This window comes from Sciurus vulgaris, assembly GCF_902686455.1.
Source record: "Sciurus vulgaris genome assembly, chromosome: 1".
Taxonomy (NCBI): Eukaryota; Metazoa; Chordata; class Mammalia; order Rodentia; family Sciuridae; genus Sciurus; species Sciurus vulgaris.
This window is the reverse complement of record NC_136461.1, coordinates 53,856,722-53,879,558: the sequence shown is the minus strand read 5'-3', so window position 1 is coordinate 53,879,558 and position 22,837 is coordinate 53,856,722. Positions and strand designations below refer to the sequence as shown.

At 40.0% G+C, this 22,837-nt stretch overlaps 1 protein-coding gene across 7 annotated transcripts in view; it reads right to left on the bottom strand.

Annotated features, from left to right (window-relative positions):
• DNAJC6 (DnaJ heat shock protein family (Hsp40) member C6) overlaps window positions 1–22,837 on the bottom strand; it is a 164,578-nt gene that overhangs the window by 77,878 nt on the left and 63,863 nt on the right. Inside the window, exon 1 of one of the 7 annotated variants that reach the window (XM_079130263.1) lies at window positions 20,329–20,600. The exons of 5 other annotated variants lie outside the window; for them this stretch is intronic. In XM_079130263.1, coding sequence (XP_078986389.1) covers window positions 20,329–20,524 — 196 coding nt within the window. In that variant the 5' untranslated portion in view covers window positions 20,525–20,600. Of the gene's footprint in view, window positions 1–19,898; window positions 19,918–20,328; window positions 20,601–22,837 lie in introns of those variants that run through there. One more of the 7 variants, XM_079130262.1, reaches the window with a different exon arrangement.

Sequence of the window (22,837 nt, the reverse complement as noted above, 5' to 3'; positions counted from 1 at the left end):
TCAGAACGGGTTCAGCTTCCCCACTACCACCCACAGTTCCCCAGATAATACTAAAATATCTATGGGTCCAATGCCCCTCAAGCGGTCTACATATCCTGGTTTGAGTTGGAAAACAGAGTTTACCGCAGAGACATGTCTTCCTCATAGAACACCCCATTGTTATGATTTGTCTGCATTATCTATCCTCCATATTAATAAGAAAAAAAACTGAAGCGAGGCTATCAGCAAATAAGAGCCTAGAAAAGTCTATGAACAATTAGAGCCTATAATCTCTAACCAGGTGCAGCAAGGCCAGCAAAACAGGCTAGGCACCAGGTCCCAGGACATTCTAGGCGAATCCAGAACAGGAGGAAATGGAAGTACACCCCACCAGAGTAATGAACATGAGACAGCAAGCAAATTAAGATCTCCAGCTTGACATCAGACTGACATGGAGCGAAATCCCAACTCTATCACGTGTAACTCTGAGGGGTCGGTGCCTTAGTTTCCTCATGTAAAAGAAAATAGCCAGAGGGTCACTGCTGACAGAGCACAGGGACAATAGCCTTTGTTAATTTGGTCACCAACTCTTTTGTCTGACCTGAGCTCATACTCAGCAAACAGGATGCAAGGCCTGTCCCTTCAACTTGGGTTTATGACCTATTTAAAACAACACTTTCTGCTCAGATTATAATTGGAAGTTTCTAATTATTATGGAGGCACATGAGAGGGCTTTATGAAGTGTTAATAAGCAACTCTGATTTATCTGTTATTAAATGAGTGGGCAATGACCTCAGGTCCCAGTGTACTTAGATAAATAGGTGGCTGCTTCATCCTACATCTGCTGTGTGATCTTGAGAGATGACTTCATCTCTCTGGAAAATTTGGTCTGCAAGTTAGGAATTAATAATAATACCTGCCCCCCTGAATTATATAAGATAATGCATCTTAAACATTAACTAATTCCAGCAAACAAAACAGTAGCCCCCAATACATTTTACCATTGCGATCTCCTCATCAAAGATTTTGAATTTCAGACCCTCATAGAATTCTGAGAAGTTCTAGAAGTTCCTGCTTTCCCATCCTTCCTAGAAATGGTACTTCATACACTAGGGAAGCCAGTGGCCATAGAGTACCAACCAGGGCCTGCTTTCCTGGAGCTGAAACAAGCAGGGTATGGAACAGATTTATACTTTCCAACCAAAATCCATCGTCCCCTTTTCTTAGGAATATTTTAGTTGATCACACAGCCTCTTACAATAAAAGACTATATTTTCCAGGTTCCCTTCAGGTAGGTGTGACCATGAGGTGAAATTCTGACCAATGGGTTGAGTGTGGAAGCAAGAGCGCAACTTCCAGGCTGTTTCTTGAGAGAAGAGGGGTGCCCATCAGCTTTTCCTTCACATTGGCTAGGAAAAAACTGCACTGGTTGGCTCTCTTAGATAATGATAAAGAAAGTAACACCCAAGGAACAAAAAGCAGCAAGAGAGCAGCCGCTTGGAAGCCTTGCTACTTTATAGGGTGGAGAACATCCACCCCAGATGAGCAAAAAAGCTTTCACCTGTTCACACTACAGTCATGATGGCTTCTGTTACAGGTAAAAAAAAAAACCCATAGCATCATAAACACAGCGTGGAGAGGGGATGGAAATAAGCAAAAGGTGACTGGGTTACAACATATCCCTGGCATACAGTAGGGTCTCATAATTATTTGCAGAATTAAACTGTAGGACTCCAGGTAATCAACACAAATTTGGAATATTGAGGTCAGTTCCAAAAACAAGAGGGACACAGGCCAGCTGGAGACTGACCCTATAGAGAATGACTGGGGCAGTGAAAGGTCAAGAAAACCCATCTCATGAGGAAAGACTGGAAGAGCTAGAAGGAGAAAGGTAAGCCAGAATGACAAGATAACGTTTCAAGTAACTCAAGGATGGTAAGTTGAACAGGGCTCCTCTCTTTCCACTCAAATTTCCTCATCTGTAAAATAAATAGGTAAAACCAGAAAAATCCCTTTTAGCTATATCATTCAGATTCGGGGAATTTATGCTGTTCCAAAGGCCAAAAGTACAACTCATACAGATATTTCACTAAGTAAAGTGAAGATTTCCACTGAACATCAAAAGACAGTCTTTCTTGTGAAGTCACAGAATGGCTGTCTTCCAAAGTTCATAGCTGCCTGACTGAAAGGTTCAAGGGGCTAGACCTAGAGACAGTGCTGAGACTTAGAAGAACCTTAAAACGGTTCCTTAGAGACTCAGATTCTTCTTAAAGACTGGTCAGAAAAATGGGCTTCCATAATAGACAATCCTGGATTAGAAGATTAGAATCGTGCTCTGCACTTAGCTGGCTACATGATCCTGAACAAGTTCTTCATCATTTTTTATTTCATTCTATTTTTTTTAAGCCTGAGTTTCCTCATTTTAAAAATGAAGATAAAAAAAAAAATGAGAATAGTAGGGGCTGGGGTTGAGGTTCAGTGGTAAAGTGCTTGCCTAGCACGTATGAGGCACTGGATTCGATCCTCAGCACCACATAAAAATAAACATAAAATAAAGGTTAAACATATAGAGGTTAAAATAAAGGTTAAAAAATAAAATAAAGATTAAAAAAAAGAATGCTTAAAAAAATGAGGATAGTAAAACATAACCTGAAGATACTTTATTTAAAAAGATAATACATGTCAAGCAAACAACACAGGGCTGGGCTCACAGCTGTGTACAGTGTTCATCACTGCCTTAGTACCTTAATAAACAGAGGAAGAAAAGAGAAATATGTGATAAGCTCAGACGATGTTAGTCACCCTGGTGGAAGCGCCAGCAGGTAGAGGGCTGGAACATGTAGACTGGGCAAGTAGTTGCACAGCCAAAAGAAGGGAGGGCTTGCCACGCAAATGCTGTGCTTAAAGTGCAGGCAGGACCAAAAGCCACACAAAAGGCTGAAAGAGGAAGGACAGCTGGCAGCTGCAGGCATCTCAGACACTGGGAAAGGGTTCTCCTCCAGATGCCCATCACCCATCCAGAATTTACTGATTATCTACAAGACATTACGGAACAAGAAAAGTGTCACAATGAGGAAAATAGAGAATATAATCAGAGCTAGAGAAGACCCAGATTGAGACAACAAGATAAGGGTTTCCGGAGGAAATACCTAAATCCAGACCTGCACTGCTAAGGCAGAAGCATCTGGGGATGAAGGATGGAGAGAGCTCAAGTTGATGACAAGTCTGGGGGACAACGGGTCATCATAGAACCCTTCCTGCTTTCCCTTTTAAAATTCTCACATTCTGGACGACCACTAAGACCTCTCTGTCCTTGCAATTCTAAGGTTCTAAAATTTTGCCTTCGAATGAAAGACCAAAATAAAGTGAATTCCCTACACATTGGTGTTAAGATCCTATTCTTTCCTGTCAAGGATGGTGTTAAGTGTGTATGTGGTCATAAGGTCAACATGAAGATTCCTTGTGATTTCGGAATTGTTCGGTTTCTTGACTGCAGTGGTGCATTTCAGAATCCTCACAGGTGATAAAATAGATAACACAGACACACACCTGAAGAAGTGAAAGTAGGGGAATCTGAGGTGGAATGAATCAATGTCAATATCCTGGATGTGATATTATACCACTGTTTTGCAAAATAGTACCACTAGAAGAAATGGGTAATTTCTCACAACTATAAGTGAATCTATAATTATTTCAATAAAAATCTCAGTTATAAAAGCAACTCTAGAAAAAATATAGTTAATTGTGAAATACAAATTCACTATTGAAAATTTAACAACACACCTATATATATATATATATATTTTTTTTTTTTTTTTTTTTTCCAGGGCTAGGGATTGAACCCAGGGTCTTGAACATGGTAGGAAAGTACTCTATCACTGAGACACAATCCCAACCCTAAAAACATCTTTAATTACTGGTACTGGACTATCCAAAGATTCTTTTATAATATTTTGATCTAATTCCTTCCTTTTGCACTGGTAAGTATCTTTACAATGATTTTCCAATTTGCATATATATGTAGGTATGTATGTTGTTTGATTTAATGTACATAGCTTATTTCTTATTTATCCCATTAATTTTATATTTTGAAGATATTCCCATTATATTACAAATTCCTTAAATTACTTTTAATGGCCATTTAAAAAAAATAATAGTCTATCAGCATATCATAATTTTCTGAACCAAACTATTTAGGGACATTTTAGACTGTTATAAAATTTTTCCTTTGAGAAATAGTTCTGGAATAAATTAAATCTAACTGGTTGCCAGCATTTCTCAAATGAAAGAACAAGTTCCAACACAAAATGCTAAGAATTAGAACAGATCTTAAGAATCATCTGGTCAAACATTTCCTCTAAAACAAACACCTGCACATAAGTCATCTTAGAATCATAGATACTAAATGCCTATTCTCACTCTAGGAAGTAAGGACAATGAATAATTTCGAAAGTTCTCTAATTAGGGCTAGGGATATAGCTCAGTTGGAAAGGGTGCTTGCCTTGCATGCACAAGGCCCTGGGTTCAATCCCAGCACCACAAAAATAAATAAATAAATAAAATAAAAATAAAAATAAATTATCTATTTAGAAAGAAAAAAAAAAGCATGAACTAGCAACCTTACTGTAGGTCATTTATGACCTTGTAGAGTCTATGAGAGAAGACATAATAGAAAAAACTGAAGACTTTGAAACTTGATAGTTATGGTTCATATTCCCATGTTATATGACCTTGGGGAAGCAATTACCTATTCTAATTTTATTTCTTCATCTATAAACATATTGCCCACCACATAAGCCCTCGATAAATATTTGTCACCTAAATGAATGAAGTACTGCCATGCGCAAGTACTTAACTGCTTGCCGAGAAGTTCTTCCCAGTTTCCTGTTTGAGATGCCCCCTGGTCCCATCTGGCCTGCACTTCAAGGGCAGGACTGGTGTCCCACTTCAGGGACCTCTTCGTCAGCCTACTTACTTCCTGCCCATTGTATTTGCCTCATACTTTACTACAGTTACATAATGTGGGCAAAGGAGCCACTTGAGAGTCAGTTTTGTTCCTTGTTCATCTTTGAGGAGGAATCTGCCAACCATGTTGGCACCACAGGACGGGCTCCTCACGTCCCCTGCTCTGGCTTCAGTTACAGGGTGAGAAATAGATAAATAACGCCTATTCAACAACTGGATTCCTTCCTCCTGGAATTCAGAATTTGGGATTCGGAAACAGAGATGATCAATGAGGACCTGTTGCTTGAAATAGTCACGTGTAAACTTGGGACCTCTGAGGAAGCCATGTACACCGAGAAGACAGTAAAGCTGGTTCACAGAGAGAAAAGAAGGAACGAAACGAATGTGCAGGAAAGGGAAAACAAGAACCTCCAAAGCAATGGAGAGAGACGGCAGGCCAGGAGGCTCCCAGTCGGGATTCCAGGTGCATGTGAGGCTGGGTCTTGCCTTCTGCCCCTGGGACCCAGAATTTACTCGGAGACTTTATAACAACACCTTAAGGAGGATGTTTTAAGGAGGATGTTTGAAAACTGGATATTTCTTACAAGCAAAGGTATTTTATTACGACTCGGGTAAAGACTCAATGCTCTTTCCTGCATCTCTTTGTCATTATATTTCCTCCTCTACTCTTTCCAACTTTATCTGAATGCTGAAATCCTATTCGGCCTCCAAGACCAGCCTCAAGTAATCTAAGCCAGAAGGTCTGTCTCTGCCTTCTCTGAACTCCCTCGCATCTTGGCACATGTATGCTAGCTATTCCTCTGCTTGCTTTTTCCTTCCTTCAAATCACTCCCTGTCTCCAGCCCTCTGTCTCCTCGCTCTCAAAATGAATGGACCTGAGGAGATTGGTGGATGGCAAACCAGATTCGTTGCAGCCCGGGCCTCTGCAGTTAACATCCCAGACAACATTGTTGTTGGGAGGGGGGGTCTCCTAAAAGCAGTGTCCAGCCCTGCCTCCTTACTTTAACCAAAGTTACTCTGTTTACATATATTTTATGTATTTAGAGTCTGGGTAAGGTTTTATTAAGAAAAGCAATCTAGTACTAATCAAATTTGAAAACTCTGACTAGAAAATACATACAGTCCCACGATTCCACAGCAGATTAAAAATTTCGTTTTTTAAATTTTTGCTATAAAAACTGAAATTTTCTTGAGGTAGACATTGTTCTAAATGCTCTATGCTTATCAACATTTTAACCATCACAGATCATATAAGGTAGATATTTTTAACCCCATCCTAAAATGAATCACATAAAATTAGAAGTGTCTGTCTGGGGGTGTAGTTGGGTGGTAGCACTTGCCTAGCATGTATTAGGCCTGTGTTCCATCCCCAGCACCAAAAAAAAAAAAAAAAAAATCAAAATGGAAGCATCAAAACCAGGCTTCAAGCCCAGGCAATATAGATCCAATTTGAATTCTTAACCATAATACTATCTTCTAAGTGCCTTTAAGACAAATACTTTGGCTTTGTTTTTCCTTTTTATTTCCCAAAGCGCTGAACTTGGGCTTCTGTTTTTAACAGTGTTGGCTGAATGAATAAAAGTTTGAATGGACAAAGGAAGTCATCCTGGATCCTATGGAAACTGAGATACACACTTGAACCAGTATCTCAGCTGCCTACAGGTGACAGTCAAAGCCAAACAGAGCCGTTTTAAAATTTAGCTCTGTTCCACACCAGCTTCCCGAAAAGCAAAGGTCCTTCTTGCAGCCTGGAAAAAATTCCTTTTGGGTGAGGTTTAATTTGTGGTGCCAACCAGTACCTTTAGTTTGATGGGCCTATGAAAGCATACTTCACCAGATTTGTAATCTTCAACTCATAATCAGTATATTCCCTCTATTAGGAATTCTCAACCTCAGTGATACTGACATTTTGGACCAGATTATTCTTTGGTACGGGGAGCTGTACTATGCATTATAGGATGTTTAGCAACACACTGGCCTCTACCCAGGAGATGCCAGTAACAACTCCTCCCACTAATGTAACAATCAAAAATGTTTTCAGTCATTGCCAAATGTTCCCGGGAGAAGGAGCAAAAATAGTCCCTTCATTGACAACTACCACCTTACATGACCTAGCTTTTGTAGAAACAGTAGGAATTTTTTTAAAAAAGGAAAACAAGCAATGCCTAGTCCTGCTTAGAACATAAATGCCAGTTTCCTTGGAAAGTTTCTGATTTCATCCTTCACTCAAAATTATCTTTAAACTGGGCTGTCCTGAACATGCTGTAATGTAACAAGCATTTTACTCAGCAACTATCTAAGTCAACCTTGACTGCTTGCTGGCTGCCTTAGCCAAGCATCCTGCAGAGTTAAGAGGACTTACCATGTTTGTACACTGCCTCCATGCTTAGGAAGAACCCCAGGATGAATATAACCGGAAAAGGCTCAGAGCCTTGGAAAAGGAAGAGAGCAAAAAGATCCAGAAGAAACCTCAGGGTAGGAGAATGTTCTCAACACTACCCTACTTCCCTTGTCAACCTCTTGATACAACCAACACTTGTCAAGCATCTGCCACAGGGCAGAGAATACACTGGACCTTACTCCAATAGATCTTCTAAACAATTTCATAACAGCAGCATTATTTTTTTATGAGGGACAAACAGGCTCAGTAGGGTAAAATGCCTTGCCCAGGGTCACAAAGTGAGGCAGCAATGTCCCAGACTTGAATCTAGAACTGCCACTGGGTCCAATTTCAGTACTCTCTCCACTGCTGTATTGAAATATTCCACAAAAAAGCTAGTAGCCACAATTAATGAAGAGACAAGATGATAACAGAAAATGTTTTCATTCATTGCTTTATGCTAGATAAGAGACATAAGGACATACCAAAAGTCAACAATGGTTATCCATGGGAAAACAAGGTTGCCAGTTATCTTTATTGCTTCTCTGGATTCTTCTACATTTTCTAAATTATTTTGCCTTGAATATGTATTATTTACCTACCAAAAGTAATTAAAATCTATTAACAACAAAAATAATTCATAGAAATATCAACATTTAATGACACTTTCAAGTCAAGTGAGCAATTATCATTTCTCATTTATGAAACTTACATAGATTAAGAAGTTTGATAATACTCAGCTTTTTTTTCTCCCCCTGTCCTAGGTATTGAACTCAGGGGTGCATTACCACTGAATTATATCCTCAGCCCTTTTTATTTTTTATTTTGAGACAGGGTCTCCCTAACTTGCTGAGGCTGGCCTTGAATTTATAATTCTTCAGCCTCAGCCTCCCCAGTCACTGGAATTATAGACGTGTGTCACCATACCTAGAGATAATACTCAGCTTTAAAAAAGATGTGGGAAAACAGGTAGTCTCATACACTGTTAGAAATTTAAGTTGGTACCAGGTTCTTAGACAGTTGGTACCAGGCTCAACAGCAAGATATACCATAATGTGAATTGCCTATGTTCTTCCTCTGAGCCATTCCATATCTAAGAATGTTTCCCACAGGTAGACCACATATACAATATACAAAATATATGTTTGTTTATGTATGTTTCACAATATGTGCTTGTGTATATATGTTCCAAAATAGCTAGAAAGAGGATTCTGAATATTCCCAATAGGAAGAAAGGATAAATGTTTGATAGGCCAATTACACTGATCTGATCATACATTGTATATATGTATTGAAATGTCACATCATACGCTGAAAATAGGTACAATTATTATGTGTCAATTAAAAATAAAATGTTTTGCGCTGGGGCTGTAGCTCAGGGGCAGAGCACTTGCCTAGCATGTTTGAGGCACTGGGTTTGATCCTCCACAGCACATTAAAAAAAAAAAAAAAAACAATAAAATAAAGGCATTCTGTTCAACTACAACTATAAAAAAAAATTTGTTAAGTAAAATAAAAAATAAAATGTTTTATAAATACACATGTCCAAAGATATTTACTAACATACATAGAAGAATTAGGGCAGTGGCATGGAAAGTGGTCATTGGAGAAAATGAGGTACTTCTTTAGGTACTAATGTAGAAAGTTTTGCAAGATATAATGTTAAATAAAAAATGTTGTATTACAGCAGATGGAGAACAATTCCAGGACATACATGGGTACATTCTATATGAATGCATGTATATGGATGTGTGAGTATGCAAGAATCTGTCATGTTCATGTGATTGTGTATATTTGAATATGCATGGAAAAATTTCTAAACAAATGCAAAAATCATTAGAATATTAGTTCTATCTGGTGAGTAGAACTAGAAGCTGGGGAGAAAGAAAATGGGTTTTTATTTTCATTTTTATATCACTCTGAATTGTTTTAAGTTTTCTTTTCCTGAACGTATATCACTGCTACAAACTAAAATGGGCTTTTGGGAGGATTTGGTTTTTATGAGACAAAAGGCCTGGCTCTCATGCAATGGCTTGAAAACAAAGCAAGACATGAAATAGAGTGATCATCTGTTACAACTGCAAATGCTCACAAAACAAGACAGTGTGTGACAGTTCCCAGCCTCTGTGTGCCAGTGAGAAGCATAATGGAGACGGTTCTCTCCTGGCACATTTGGAGACAAAGCCAGGCTCCTATCCTGGTAGGGGATTTTAATGGCTGAATTTTATGACCAGTAAATACAGTAAAATCCTGCTACACTTTTCAAGGCAACCTAAACCAATTTTCCTAGCAGTAAAAAAAAAAAAAAAGAAAGAAAAGAAAAGAAAAAATTTCCTGTTCTGTCTCTCTAGCTTGTTAGCTTCTAGAGCAGCCATGTGAAGCATAGGGCACCCAAGATCTCAACTCTCCACCTTTGGAAACCTCAGCCACACCCCAATATGTCAGAAGACCTGGGCTCTACTGCTGGCTCGGCTTCATGTAAACCCCTTGGGCTTCATAGAGTTTCTCTTCTCTAGAAATTTTTGTTCATGCCACCTACTTCACTGGATTGTTTTAAGGACTAAATATGATAGGGCATAAAAAACACTCTGCTGGTAGGGGATGCTGATAATGGGGAAGGTTACACATATGTGGGGGTAGGGGATGAGAAAAGGCAGCTCTGGATCGTCCTTTTAATTTCACTGTGAACCTAAAATTGTTCCAAAAATAAATAAAGTTGTACTGAGGGAAATTTTGACCAAATTATATTGTTATATTGTACGCATGTATGAATATGTAACAACAAATCCCACTATTATGTATAACTATAATGCACCAATAAAAAATTTCAAAAATAATTAAACCAGTCAAACTAAAAAAAAAAAAAGAAGTCTTGAAAATTAATTAAAAAGTTGACCCTCAATGGTACAGTTGTGGACTCCACCTATGAAACCACCTCAAATTTTTTCTCAATCCTTGCAGTCACAAAGGTCTCTTAAAAACACAACTAGGGCCTCCTCGTTCATCGTCCTTCCCTCTTAGTTCGCTAAAGAGCAGTGACACCAGCTGCATCCTCCTTTCCGCCAAGCTTTGCCTCTCCTCCAGGTCTTTGCCCTTGAGGAGCCTATATAATGTTTTAGTTAATGACAAACCACATCTATGATGGTGGTCCCATGAGATTATATCACCTCATGACATTGTGACAGTCTTAGTTTGTGTAAGCATACCGTATGACATTTGCACAACGATGAAATCGCCTAAGCACGCATTCCTCAGACAGTATCCCCATTGTTAGGCAAGGCACAGCTGTAACTAAAATACACTACCTCCAGCCCTTCCTCTTCTTCTTTTTCCAGCTTTCTCTTCATTTTCTTCTAGTTCCTAGCCTAGTTCCTCAGAAAGGGTTTTCCTGAGGTCCCACCACTACCTAATTATTGTCCCCTCTTCCAGTATGGAGTTTCCTCTCTATACTACCTCTGTAGCATTCAGTATATCACAAAATCATTTACCTACTGTCATGGAAGCTACTAAATGCCAAGGTCTTCTCTGTCTCATCCTCTACTCTATCCCTGCGGCTAGAACAGTGCCAGCACATAGGAGGAAGCCAGGAGGCACTTATAAAATGAATGAACAAAGACATATGGAGTATAAAATGCCGCAGGTTCATTCACCTTGCCTGAAAGACAGGAGCAGTATGATTCTTCTCATTTGAATGACCTGTCCAAGGTCACAGCTTGTAAATGACAAAGGCGGAGGTTATATTTTCTAACTCATAATTCTCTGGTACCCTCTCTGCTCAATGGCATCTGCAAATTTGAACTTGGGATGGTTGAAGATAGAGCAATTTATCTAGGCTTCAGCAATAGGGAAGGGAAAGAAAAAGATCTGCTTTCCTGCAGAGGTGAGGTAGGAGAGACAGAGAGGGAAAATGGTGAGCTATTATTTTGCACTCCCTGGATGCAAATTAGTAAGTAAAATTTCTCCTTCATCTGAATGAAATGCAGCTGCCTCTGGGATAGAGGCTTATGAAACCTCTCATCACCAAGTCACAGTGTGGAACACTTTGCTAATTGAAGCAGCAAGTGAAATTTTAGGTAGGTCAGATGCAATTACCCAAACTGGAAAATAACACCTGTGTTCGCACCCATTGGGCCACATGCATCAGGCTGGAAGCTAAGTCACATGCACGCAACACATCCCAAGACTACAGTCATCCACACACCTTCCTGAGGCGTGGGGCTCCAAGTCTCCCAAACACGCTGACTCACTGACTGGGAAGCAGGGAGGAGACCCAGACAGGAAAGGGGAAAAGGAGAACAAAGAGGGGAGCAGAAGATTATCACAGGCAAGGGAGGAGAGAGAGGAATGAGGAAGCTGAAGATCAAGAGAAAACAAGCAGAAGAAGAGAAAGAAGAGAAAGATGACAGAAGAGGAGCAAACTAAGAGAGGAGTAAGGGTGAATAACTGTCACCCTAAGATTTTTGCTGTAGTGCTCAAGTGGCCAAATGTTGGTTGGTAACAAGGCAGTCCTTGGGAATTTCTGGGGTCAGGGTTTTTCCCAGGTGTTTGTCTGTTTCCATAGAGATCAAAAATTCCTGCTTTCAGGAACCATCTTCAAGGTTCTCTGGTGTTTGATCTTTCTTCCTGCAACTCCACCACCAAGCACAGAACCAGAACCTTTCGGTCCCCCAATAAGAATGGTTAAAAGGACAGACCAGCCACCCTACACCATCCTGGCCTCAGCCCAGTGTCACAGAGCTGAGTTCTTTTGTTTCCACCGATTACCTTACTCATCCTCCAGGCTGATACAGGGCCTGCTCCTGCCTCTCACCTCCTCCATAGTACTCCCCTGGGCTTCTGCACAGCCTGATGGGCAGCCTACCAAAAAGCTGAAAGCCTGGTGAAACCTTGTGCCAAGCTGACAGCATACTCAGTCCTTGCACAAGCATATTCTCAGGGGGCCTGCAGCACAGAAAACCAGTTGGTCACATTTTCCACTTTGGGCCAAGACCAAAAACTACTTCCTCTCCTGCTGCCATGCAGGCTAAACATCTCTGACTTTCCTTGAACCTCGCATCCCACATCCAGCCAGTTATCAGTCCATTCACCTGAGCAATGCATCCCAGGGGTGCATCTATTTCCCCAGGCCCGCTGGCACTGCCCTGGCTTGGGCCTTCTCTCATGATATCAAATAAACTGCCACTTGGCAGTTCTCCCCAGTGCATGCTTTGCCTTCCAGTGTGCCCCTTCATTCCCTACTAAATCAGAAATCCTTGAACCCAGGAATCTGCACTTGCACTGACTCAAGTAAATCTGATAGAGTCAAAACACAGGGTATCCATCCCTCAAAGAGCTGAAGCTATCTTCAGGATTCATGTTCTGTTCTCTAATGCTGTGGTCTGACTTTTGTGGGCCATAAGCAATTTTACCTTTGGGAGCTCATTCCTCCATTAAAAAAAATTAAATAAATAAGAAAAGATATTTTTTATGGCTGCATTGGTATAAAAAGGAATTCATCATTGTTACACTTGCTTATTTTATTATGATTTCTAAAAGAAATTAAAATTAAAACAAGTTTGTGGGCCCTAGATGCTGTACCTAATGGACAAGTCAACCCTCACTTCTGCCCCAAATCATCATGGTTTCCCTGGGCCTATAGAATAAGTGCAACCTCCTCCGCAGGCTGCCCCTGCCCCAAGCTCAGTCTGCCTTCCCAGCGCCATCTGCTACAGTGCTTTCTACCCATCTGGGCTTCAGCTTCAAGGCCTAAACGCCAATTCTCCTGACACTTTATACATGATGATGTCGCTGCGTCTGAGCCCTCGACCCAAATCAGTTTTCCTTCCCGTTTCCACCTACAGATTTCTACCTCAAATATCACCTTTTACAGTGGCCTTCCACGGTCCTCCTGGTTAAATTATGGCTCTTTCTTCTGCGCTTTCCAGCGCTTTTTATGTCTATTATTATGCCATCTATTCACCCTGCGTTCTGCCAAGCAGCCAAATTCTAATAGGCACGTCTTTCACAGCATGGCATTCTGCAATCAGGAAGTGGCTTACGACGACGTATGCCAAACACACTTTCCAGCTACCAGGGAGAGTCCAAGCCTGCAAGACACCAATTCTAATTTTCTGTGCAGTCAAACCTGACACTGCATGGAAGTCATTGATTGGGTTAGCTGGTGTCTCCTCAGTGGTGTTATTTATATTGTTAGTTAATATCACACATGGTTGAGTTTTGACTTAAATTTTACCCCCAATATCTTTGAGAATTACACTCATGTGAAATATTGAAATAAAACAGTATTTTGGATCTAGATTATAACCTGTGATATGTCAGGTAAAAGCAATTAAAGGCAGTAGAAATTGCCAGATCTCTTGGCACATGTTATGAAATTTCCTAATTCTCTGGACCATGAAGGACTTATTCCTTTGACACTGAGCTCCTCTGCCAAAAGTTTCCAGATAAATTTCAGGAGTAGTTGTTTAATGTACAGTAACTATTATTTATCTGTGTTTCCTAAATTTCAAATTTTGCAACAAGGAAACACACAATCTAAACTCCAGGATTCTTTGATCTACCTCAAAATTGCAGCTTTTCCCAAAAGAAGTTCAACATGGTAAACACAGATTACAAAAAGTAGTAAGTCACTAGAAACCTTTTGTACAACTCTAGATAGCCAAAGGTGATACAAAGGACTTTTAATATAAACATGAAAATGGCCACCATTCAAACTTTGTGACAGTAATTAAGAAATATACAGAGTTATAGGTAAAAGTCATCTACTGTCAGTTTTTAAAAATACACATATTTTGAGTTCTTATTTTTCCACTAAAAACTGTTAGCTTTATGATGAATCATACAACAAATCACATTTAAGTTGGGGGGGGAGTTCAAGAAAATACTGTCTTTTGTCAAGCTATTTATTTATATTTCTGCATTTGGGAACTCTTATGAGGTCTGAGCTATGTGTTATCATCTTTCTCTCCCCTCTGGTATTCTTGCACATGAAAAAATGTTCACTACTGAATTAGTCTAATTTGCTGCCAACCATTTCATTTCTTTAAGCCTGCCCTCATTTCTGTTAAAATCTAGCTGTATACTTATTTTTAGTTTTGGATAGGCATATTTCATTATAAATGCCCTTTTCAAAAATTCAAAATCTGTTCATGCTTTCATTCATTCAACAAGTATTTATCAGGCTCCTAATAAATGCCAAGCAGTGACAAGAATACAAAGGCAAATAAGACAAAGCCTTGCTCTGAACTTTATTTACAGTCTAGAGGGAGAGATAGGCCAGGCAGCACATCACAACTGCATGTGGTAAGAGTTGTGAGGAGGCAGTCAGGCTGCTGAGGGGCATGGAGAGCCACTGCCACAGGCAGTCAGCAAAGGGCAAAGGAAGAACCAAGTCATGCTCTCAAGAACAGGAGGAGAGAACCTGCAAAAGTGGACATCCAAGTGGCTAAAGCTGGGGAACAGTGTATGAAAAAGCACAGAAATGGAGGGGGTAGTATCTTTCCGTGAAGGAAAAACAAGTTGTATTGGGCTGGCTTTCAGAGGTTCCACAATGGGCTTCTGATGTCCACTTAAGAATGCCCTGGCCTTTATCCTGAGAGCAATGGGGATCCATTTTCCTTGGCAAGATATTGTTCCATAAATTTATAAAGCTGTACCAACTGTATTGTTCTCTCAGTGTCATATCAAGGTTTAATCAGCCTCAGTCAGTGCTGTTCTTGTTCTTCCTCCTTCATTTCCAACATTTTAAAATTCTTTATGTTATATTTAAATCAAGAAGACGTATTTGTCATGTTGCAGGAGATTTAAAATGAAAAACAACTACACTCATTTCAGTTCCCTCAATCATTCCTATTTCTCCTTGCCACAAAAAAATTCACCACTGAAATTTTCATTTACAATCTTGAAGGTATTTCTCTATGGTATTTTACTCAATATAGACCAGGTAGAATCTATGTAATCTCAGGGAACTAAATTAACCTTTCTGTGCTTTGGTGTATTCAACTATAAGAAGGTAATTATTTCTATCTTATAACTTTTTGCTGTTGTTATTATTCTGAGGATTGAACCCAGGGGTACTTTATCACTGAGCAGTACCCCCAATTCCTTTCATTTTTTTAAGACAGGGTCTTGCTAAATTGCTGAGGCTGACCTGAAACTTGTGATCTTTTTGCCTTAGCCTCCCCAGTTGCTGGGATTATAGGCATGCAACACTGTGGCCAGCTTCCCTTACTTAAAGAATTCTTATGAAAGTTAAATAAGACCATATGTACAGTGCTTAGCATGATGCTTGGGTTATGTTAATTAAATTTTAGTTATTTTTGTTATTAAGCATTAATGAACAAAGTACACATACATTCATAAATAAGCTCTGAATTTACATTTTATTACAATTTTAATGGTAATAAATATACCTAAATGTATATTTGTATAATATATATGTTTGCATAATACATATGTTTAAACACATGTACATTATGTGTTGGAAGTCCTTCTGAAACTTTCAATAAGTTATCTTTGAGGCAAAGGTATAAACAATAAGAGAGCAGAGAGGGTACTTTATTTTTTTCTATTTACTGCTTTCTGTAATATTTAATTCTTTTTTAACTAAGAGCATGAAAACCATTTATAATAAAAATTAATGAAAGATCCTGTTTATGCAAAACTGAAAATATAAGTTATTCTCAAAACTTAGCATGATTATATGGAAATGGCATGTAGAAAAAAAAAAAAAGTTAAGAACCAATAGGTTTGATTAACCTTGAAAAGAGGAGACCTGGACAAAGAGGAGAAATAATATCAGTTCTCGAAGAATCAAAAGGTTGCCATAAGAAAAGATTGGATTTATTTTGTATCTAGAAAGTAGAAAAATTGATTTTGAAAGCCTTGGACAGTGGCACATGCCTGTGATCACAACTATTTGGGAGACTGAGACAGGAAGACCAAAAGTTTGAGACCAACCTCAACAACTTAGCAAGATCCTATGTCAAAATTAAAAGGGATGGGTATATAGCTCAGTGGTAAGGTATCCCTGGATTCAATTCCCAATCAGGGAGAAAAGAAAAAGAGATTGATTTTACCCAAAGAAAGGACTCTGTGCTGATAATATTGCCTTAGAAGCTACTAAGGCCCATCTAGAAGATGCTCATCATCGACCACATGACCATGTTTCATAGATTTGGTTCAAAGAATTTTCCTTCCAAGCCCAAAGAACCTGGAGGTCGCCAAGCATTTGAAACTTTGGACATAGATGAACAAGTTTTATTCTTATCCAGTAACTAGCACATCCTTCAGTGCTTATCCAGAAATATCCAAATTATAGTCACATATTAAGTGAATTAAAACAAGTCAACCTTACCTTTAACACACAAGACCTTTAAATAGGCAGAATTATTACTACATCATGCTTAATTATATTTCTAAGAAGTATAAAATTAACCAAATAAATATTTCATAATGTTAAAATCCAGTTCAAAATGTGGATGCTATGTTTAAACACTAAAATAGAACTGTAAAACATAATCTTCATTTCCAGATTCCCACTAAATAGGAAAGTATTTTAGCATTCTTCATTATCCTTATTCTTCTAAACTTCATTAACATGTTTCAAATTTTAATTGGACTGTTCTTTAATGGAGTATCATTATGAACTTGTTTAAGATAAGCCTAATGTTAGGATACTTTGGTGGCTTTAGTGGGGAGTTCTACATTTCTGGGTTCTGCCTTCCCTGAAAAGTGCAGCACACACATGAAAAATAAAGGGCTTCTCAGTGAGGGCACTGGATAGCTGCAGTGTCTTTGGAATAAGATAGGATGACCTTTGAATGACAACTGGGGGACTAGGAATTGAACCCAGGAGTGCTTTAACACCAAGCTACAGCTCCTGTCCTTTTTATTTATGAGATAAGGTCTTGCAAAATTGCTGAGGGTTTTGCTAAGCTGCTGAGGATGGCCTGGAACTTGCCATCCTGCTGCTTCAGCCTCTTGAGTTGCTGGAATTACAGGCATGCACAACCTTTTCCAAGGAGCAGAGGAGAAAGCTAGGAGACTACTCTGGAATTTACCACTTGCCAGTCTGTTGACTTAGAAAGTTTACATTTCTCTAAACATCTGTCCCACTTTCATCTAAAAACAGAAGGGGAAATAGAATTAGATAATATTGTTTCTATTTCAATGATCAGTTGATACTATGTCTTCACAGAAAGTCAGTATAGTTCAATGGGGGAAAACTCAGCTCTTAAGAGAGAAACCCTGGTCTGGCTGTCATTAATTAGCTATTTTACCTAGGACAAGTCTACTACCATCTCCTACCATATCATCCTCATGTAATAAATTGGAAGGGCACAAAGAGAAAAGTGAAGAAGGTTTGCAAATGTATTCTCATGTTGTTTTAAGATTCAGCAGAAGTTCTATGGCAATATTAATTATTGGAGTTTTCCTTTTCCAAATGAGGAAAAGACTTTAAAAGTTACTGGGTTTTTAGCAAGGAACGATATTGCAAAGGTTTGATTCCAAGACTCCAGGCCAGACACAGGCTCTTTACCTATTTAACAGAATTCTGGAAAATAAAATGTGTGTCCAAGTGTTCTATCTATTACAAATAGCCATACAAATGTACATGATTGTTAAGACTAAGCAAGTTCTCTAGCAGAACACTGACATATTTTTTTTCCATTCATAAACATTTCTGCCAGAGCAAAAGCCCCATAAACCTGCTATCCTATCCACCATGTCACAGGAAAATCAGTTGAATAAATGGGCAGATTACTGTTGCATTAGAAGTGATCTACGAGTTTAATTAACTATCCTAAACAAATGGATACATTTACACTGCACAGGCCACACTTTGAAGCTCTTAGAAGAAAGAACTATAATTAGACAAGACATATAGTTGTACTAGTAAATGAAACCCATCTCAGAGTCCAATCTCTCATCTAAGCCAAACAGAATCATTCCAAACTGCATTCTCAATTTAAGTATGCATCAAAATACTCATAAGATACATTATACTGCTGCAACAAAGCCACAACATTCCCTTAACCAGATGTAGGAGAGAATGGGGGGAGGGGGAGCCAATCCTGCAGCCTCTTCATACAATGTCAGTTTGATCAAGTCCAAGAACCAACTCCTGGCAATAGTGCCTTTGAGATAACAGTATTCTTAATGGAAGTGCTTTCCCATCACAACAGTTTATCAAGGCAATTCATTCTTCTCTCAGACTACTGAAAAAGTGTGCTTTAATGAAAAAGACAATTCTTGAAAATTCAGAATTTACCAGAGGCCACTCTGCATTAGTAACTGCCCTTACTAAATGACTATTCCCTAGAGGCCAGAAGGATTTCATTCACTGCTGTATTTTGCCACTATATATGCACAGAGCCTGGTACACAGACAGGTGAGGAAATATATGTTGAATTTATTTTATAATGTAGCATACTTTAAAAATAAAATTTCAACTCATAAAATGAAATTCCTATGACACATTAAAACATATGGATTCCTTTTCATATCCCTAAAGCAATGCTTCTCTACACTCACTTGGAATGTGTTTGTTTCAAATATTTGCTTACTTGCCCACTATGTTTCAAAAATGATTGTGTGTGGTGGCATCAATCAGAGTACAGGAGTCTGTTTAAGATTTAAAGGAGATCACACCCAGTCTCAAGATGGATTGCACTTTGATATACCACAGATTTGGAAAAACACAAATCAAATAACCACGTAGAGCATCAATACCAAAACCTTGAAACCATAAGTCCCTTAGGGATGTTATCTTAATTTAAAATGGTTTGAGAGAACATCCACCAATACTTACTCAACTTCAGTAAGAGCTAGACTGGCAAACTTGTTTTTATCCCAGGACATTTGACCATCTGTGGACAATATTTCATCCCACTTCAGGGATGAGAAAACGATGGCCCAGGGAGAGCCATTAAACAATTAAACATGCATTTGTTTGTAAGATGTAGGAATTAAATTGTTTGGTTTCATTACTGCCCAAATAACACAACATGAATCCTTCCTCTGGAACCCTCAGTTGTCCAGTTTTAAAGTTACCAGTGTAGAACAAACCACTGAGCACTTCAATTATCAATTATCTCTATGTAAACAATCCTCGGGTGCTAGTTCCCTGGAAAGATGAAAATATAGCTATAATAAAACTTTTGGTCCAACATGGATATATTAAATGACTGTTTTGCTACACAAATCGCCAAACGCTAATAGCATTTTAAAGAAAGAACTCTAACTTGCTAAATGTTTCATAAAAGACAATTGCAAGTCCATATAGAAAGTTTAAAGGCCTTTCCATTTCCATACATATAAAGGTTTATTAAATATTAGTATACTCAATGCAAAAAGGTAAAGATAAACAAAAGCAAGGCCAGAAATAGATGAAATAAATTTCATTGTGCAAAACATAAAAGGCTGTGTAAAAGGGCTCTAGATCCCAGGTAAAACCTCATGAGAAAGAAGACAACATTAACCCTAGCAGACAGCTGAGTTAAGTAAGACGTGGCAGAGCTTACAAAATTGTAAAGAACATCAGCATTACGAGAATAACAATTGGAATAAATACCGTCCGCAGGCTGCAAAAGCAATCAACGCACTTGCTCCTTCACCTCTCCCCCTCATCCAGCTGGGTAGTGAAAGCTGCTACCTCTCCCCGCCCTCCTTCCAAGTCGCTCTTCGCGCCACCCCCTCCCCTCTCTTCCACACCTCTACCCTCCTCTTTCCCTCCCCCTCCCCGCCCCAAGCTGGTGTATTCAGCCGCCTAAAGAGATTAAGAGGTGCTCGCTACGGTCACTGGGCCTCTGGACTGATCTAACGTTTCCTAGCTCCCTGGACGAAAGAAATTAGAGACGCGACACTCTGTTGGTATTGGAAGCGGTCGCCTCCAACCCTGCCTCTCCCAAGCCGAAGCTAGAGTGCAAGCCCTGAGCTGGGGAACTGGGCCGCTCCGGAGGCCCGAAGGAGCTGAGCGCAGCGCGCCCAGTCAGCAGCGCTACCTGAGCTGTCCATGGTGCTGGCGCGGTCCGGGGGCTGCCGGGCGGGACTCCGCGCCGCCGCCGCCGCCGTGTGCACTCTCTGCTTGCCGCCACCCCCGCCGCTCCCCGCACTTAAGTCCCCGTTACTGTCCACCAGCTGCAAAGATTCATAACCATCGTTGCTGGTCTTTTTCCTGTAGCTCCCGAGGAGGCTCATGGACAAGCCCAGAGAAGAGGAGGGGTAGGGGGGAATCAACCTGGGAAAGGAAAGGGGAGGTGGAAGGTGGAACCGGCTAAAGGAAAAATTAACCAAAAAAAAAAAAAAAAAAAAAATCAAGTGCCCAACATGACGCAAAGAGGAGGGAAAAAAGGGAGCGGCCACCGGAGAGGAGCTCTACCGGGCGAGGCGAAGCCACCGCCCTGGGCAGAGCGCTGCTCAGGGCCGAGAGCGAGGGAGGAAGGGAGGGCGGGCGCGGGCGGGCGGGTGCGCGCGTCCTCGGTGCCGCCCGGAGGAGCCGCCGGCCGGGCTGAGCTCCGGGCCGGGGCCAGCCACCCCTGGCTGAAGAGTGCCCGGAAGCAATCCGATAGGTGTCGCCGCGTAGCCTCTCCGCGCAGAAGGGCAGCTCCAAGAGTGGCTGGCCCGTAGGGAGGGAATAAATAGAAAGGAGTAGAAGAGGGGAGATTCGAGGGGAGGGAGGTTGAAGGCGTAAAACGGGGCGGGGTAGGAGGGGGAGGGGACTACTACAACAAGGGTGGGAGGGGGAGTATTAGAGGTGGAGTGCTAAAGAAAGCGCATAGGTGTCTCGGCTTGGTAAGCTTTGAAGACCAGGAGGTCTCTTGGTAAGACCCAGACACGCCCATTTTGTATAACTTAGCCTATATTTGCTGGAACATTCGGCAAATCTAAGCCACCCAGATGAATGGTAACTTGTAACTCCTTTGGGGGGAAAATAGGAGGAGGAAAAGGAGAAGAAGGCATGTTAATGCCAGGCTGATGTATGCGATAATGAAAAGCTATCGGTTATTTTATACACTCCCCAGAACAGGGATAATCCCTAAGTAAAATATCAAAGAGTTGGCTGTTCTAATGCTCTATGGTAGTTGAGTCCATTCCACCTAGTAAATAGATCTGATTATTTAGTAACTATTGGTTGAGAGAATAAAGTGGAGCAATCGGAGCCAGGAGTGGATGCTAAGTCGGGGGCAATTTCAGATATGTCAGCATTTACCTTGGGACCTGGAGGAAGAACTACACCAGTCAGCAGGCTTGAAGGGACAGCTGCAAAGCAAGATGGACAAGGATTTTCTTTCTGTCCTCTGGTTTCGCCCCTTATTTCTTTCTCATAATTCTGAGCAAAGAAAGCAATCAGTCATTATCAGAAGATACTTCATCATGAAGTTACTTAAGCTGAAGAATCAGGGCTCCTTTCTTGAAAAAGGCCTTTCCAAAGTTGTGTGCCTAATTTTACATTTGTGAATTTGTATTATTAGAAGACCCCAACACTGTATAACTTTTAGACCTTACAAAACGTGAATGAACTCTGTTAAGTCTCAATTATCAAATCTTCATTTTCACCAGAAATTATAAAATGTCAAAAGAACCCCTAATTCTCCTCAGCTCACTTAAAAGTATAGATGTAAACTTTGATTAAACATTATCATTTTCCCTGCTAGGACTTTGAGTGGCTAAGTGAGAAGCCTTTCAAAAGTCATTTGACAGAGTCTCCTCTTCAAAACAAGAAAAAAGTACACAGATGTAAAATCTTCTGGAGCCAATATACAAAACCAGCTTGCTTTTTTTTTTTCCCCCTCACCATAGTTCATTATTTTGATCACCTCAGGACACAAATCAAACTATAGCATCTAAGAGATTTCAGTCCATATCATTTGGAACTCAAAGAGTTTCCTGGAAGCTCCAGTTCTGCATAGGTCTAAATAAAACAAATTAATTAGATCGAGACACATGTTCTTGTTCAAGAACTATTCAAAGACTCTTGCAGAAAAAGGATGAATCAGAAGAGGTCAAGAGTGCTGTATCGAAGAGAGAGCCTACAGAGTGGGAGAATATCTTTGCCAATCATACTTCAGATACAGCGCTAATATCCCGAATATATAAAGAACTCAAAAAACTCTACACCAAGAATACAAATAATCCAATCAACAAATGGGCTAAGGAAATGAACAGACATTTCACAGAAGAAGATGTACAAGCAATCAACAGATATATGAAAAAATGTTCAACATCTCTAGTAATAAGAGAAATGCAAATCAAAACTACCCTAAGATTTCATCTCACCCCAATTAGAATGGCGATTATCAAGAACATAAGCAACAATAGGTGTTGGCGAGGATGTGGGGGAAAAGGTACACTCATACATTGCTGGTGGGGTTGCAAACTAGTGCAGCCACTCTGGAAAGCAGTATGGAGATTCCTCAGAAAGCTTGGAATGGACCCACCATTTGACCCAGCTATCCCACTCCTTGGCCTATACCCAAAGGACTTAAAATCAGCATACTACAGAGATACAGC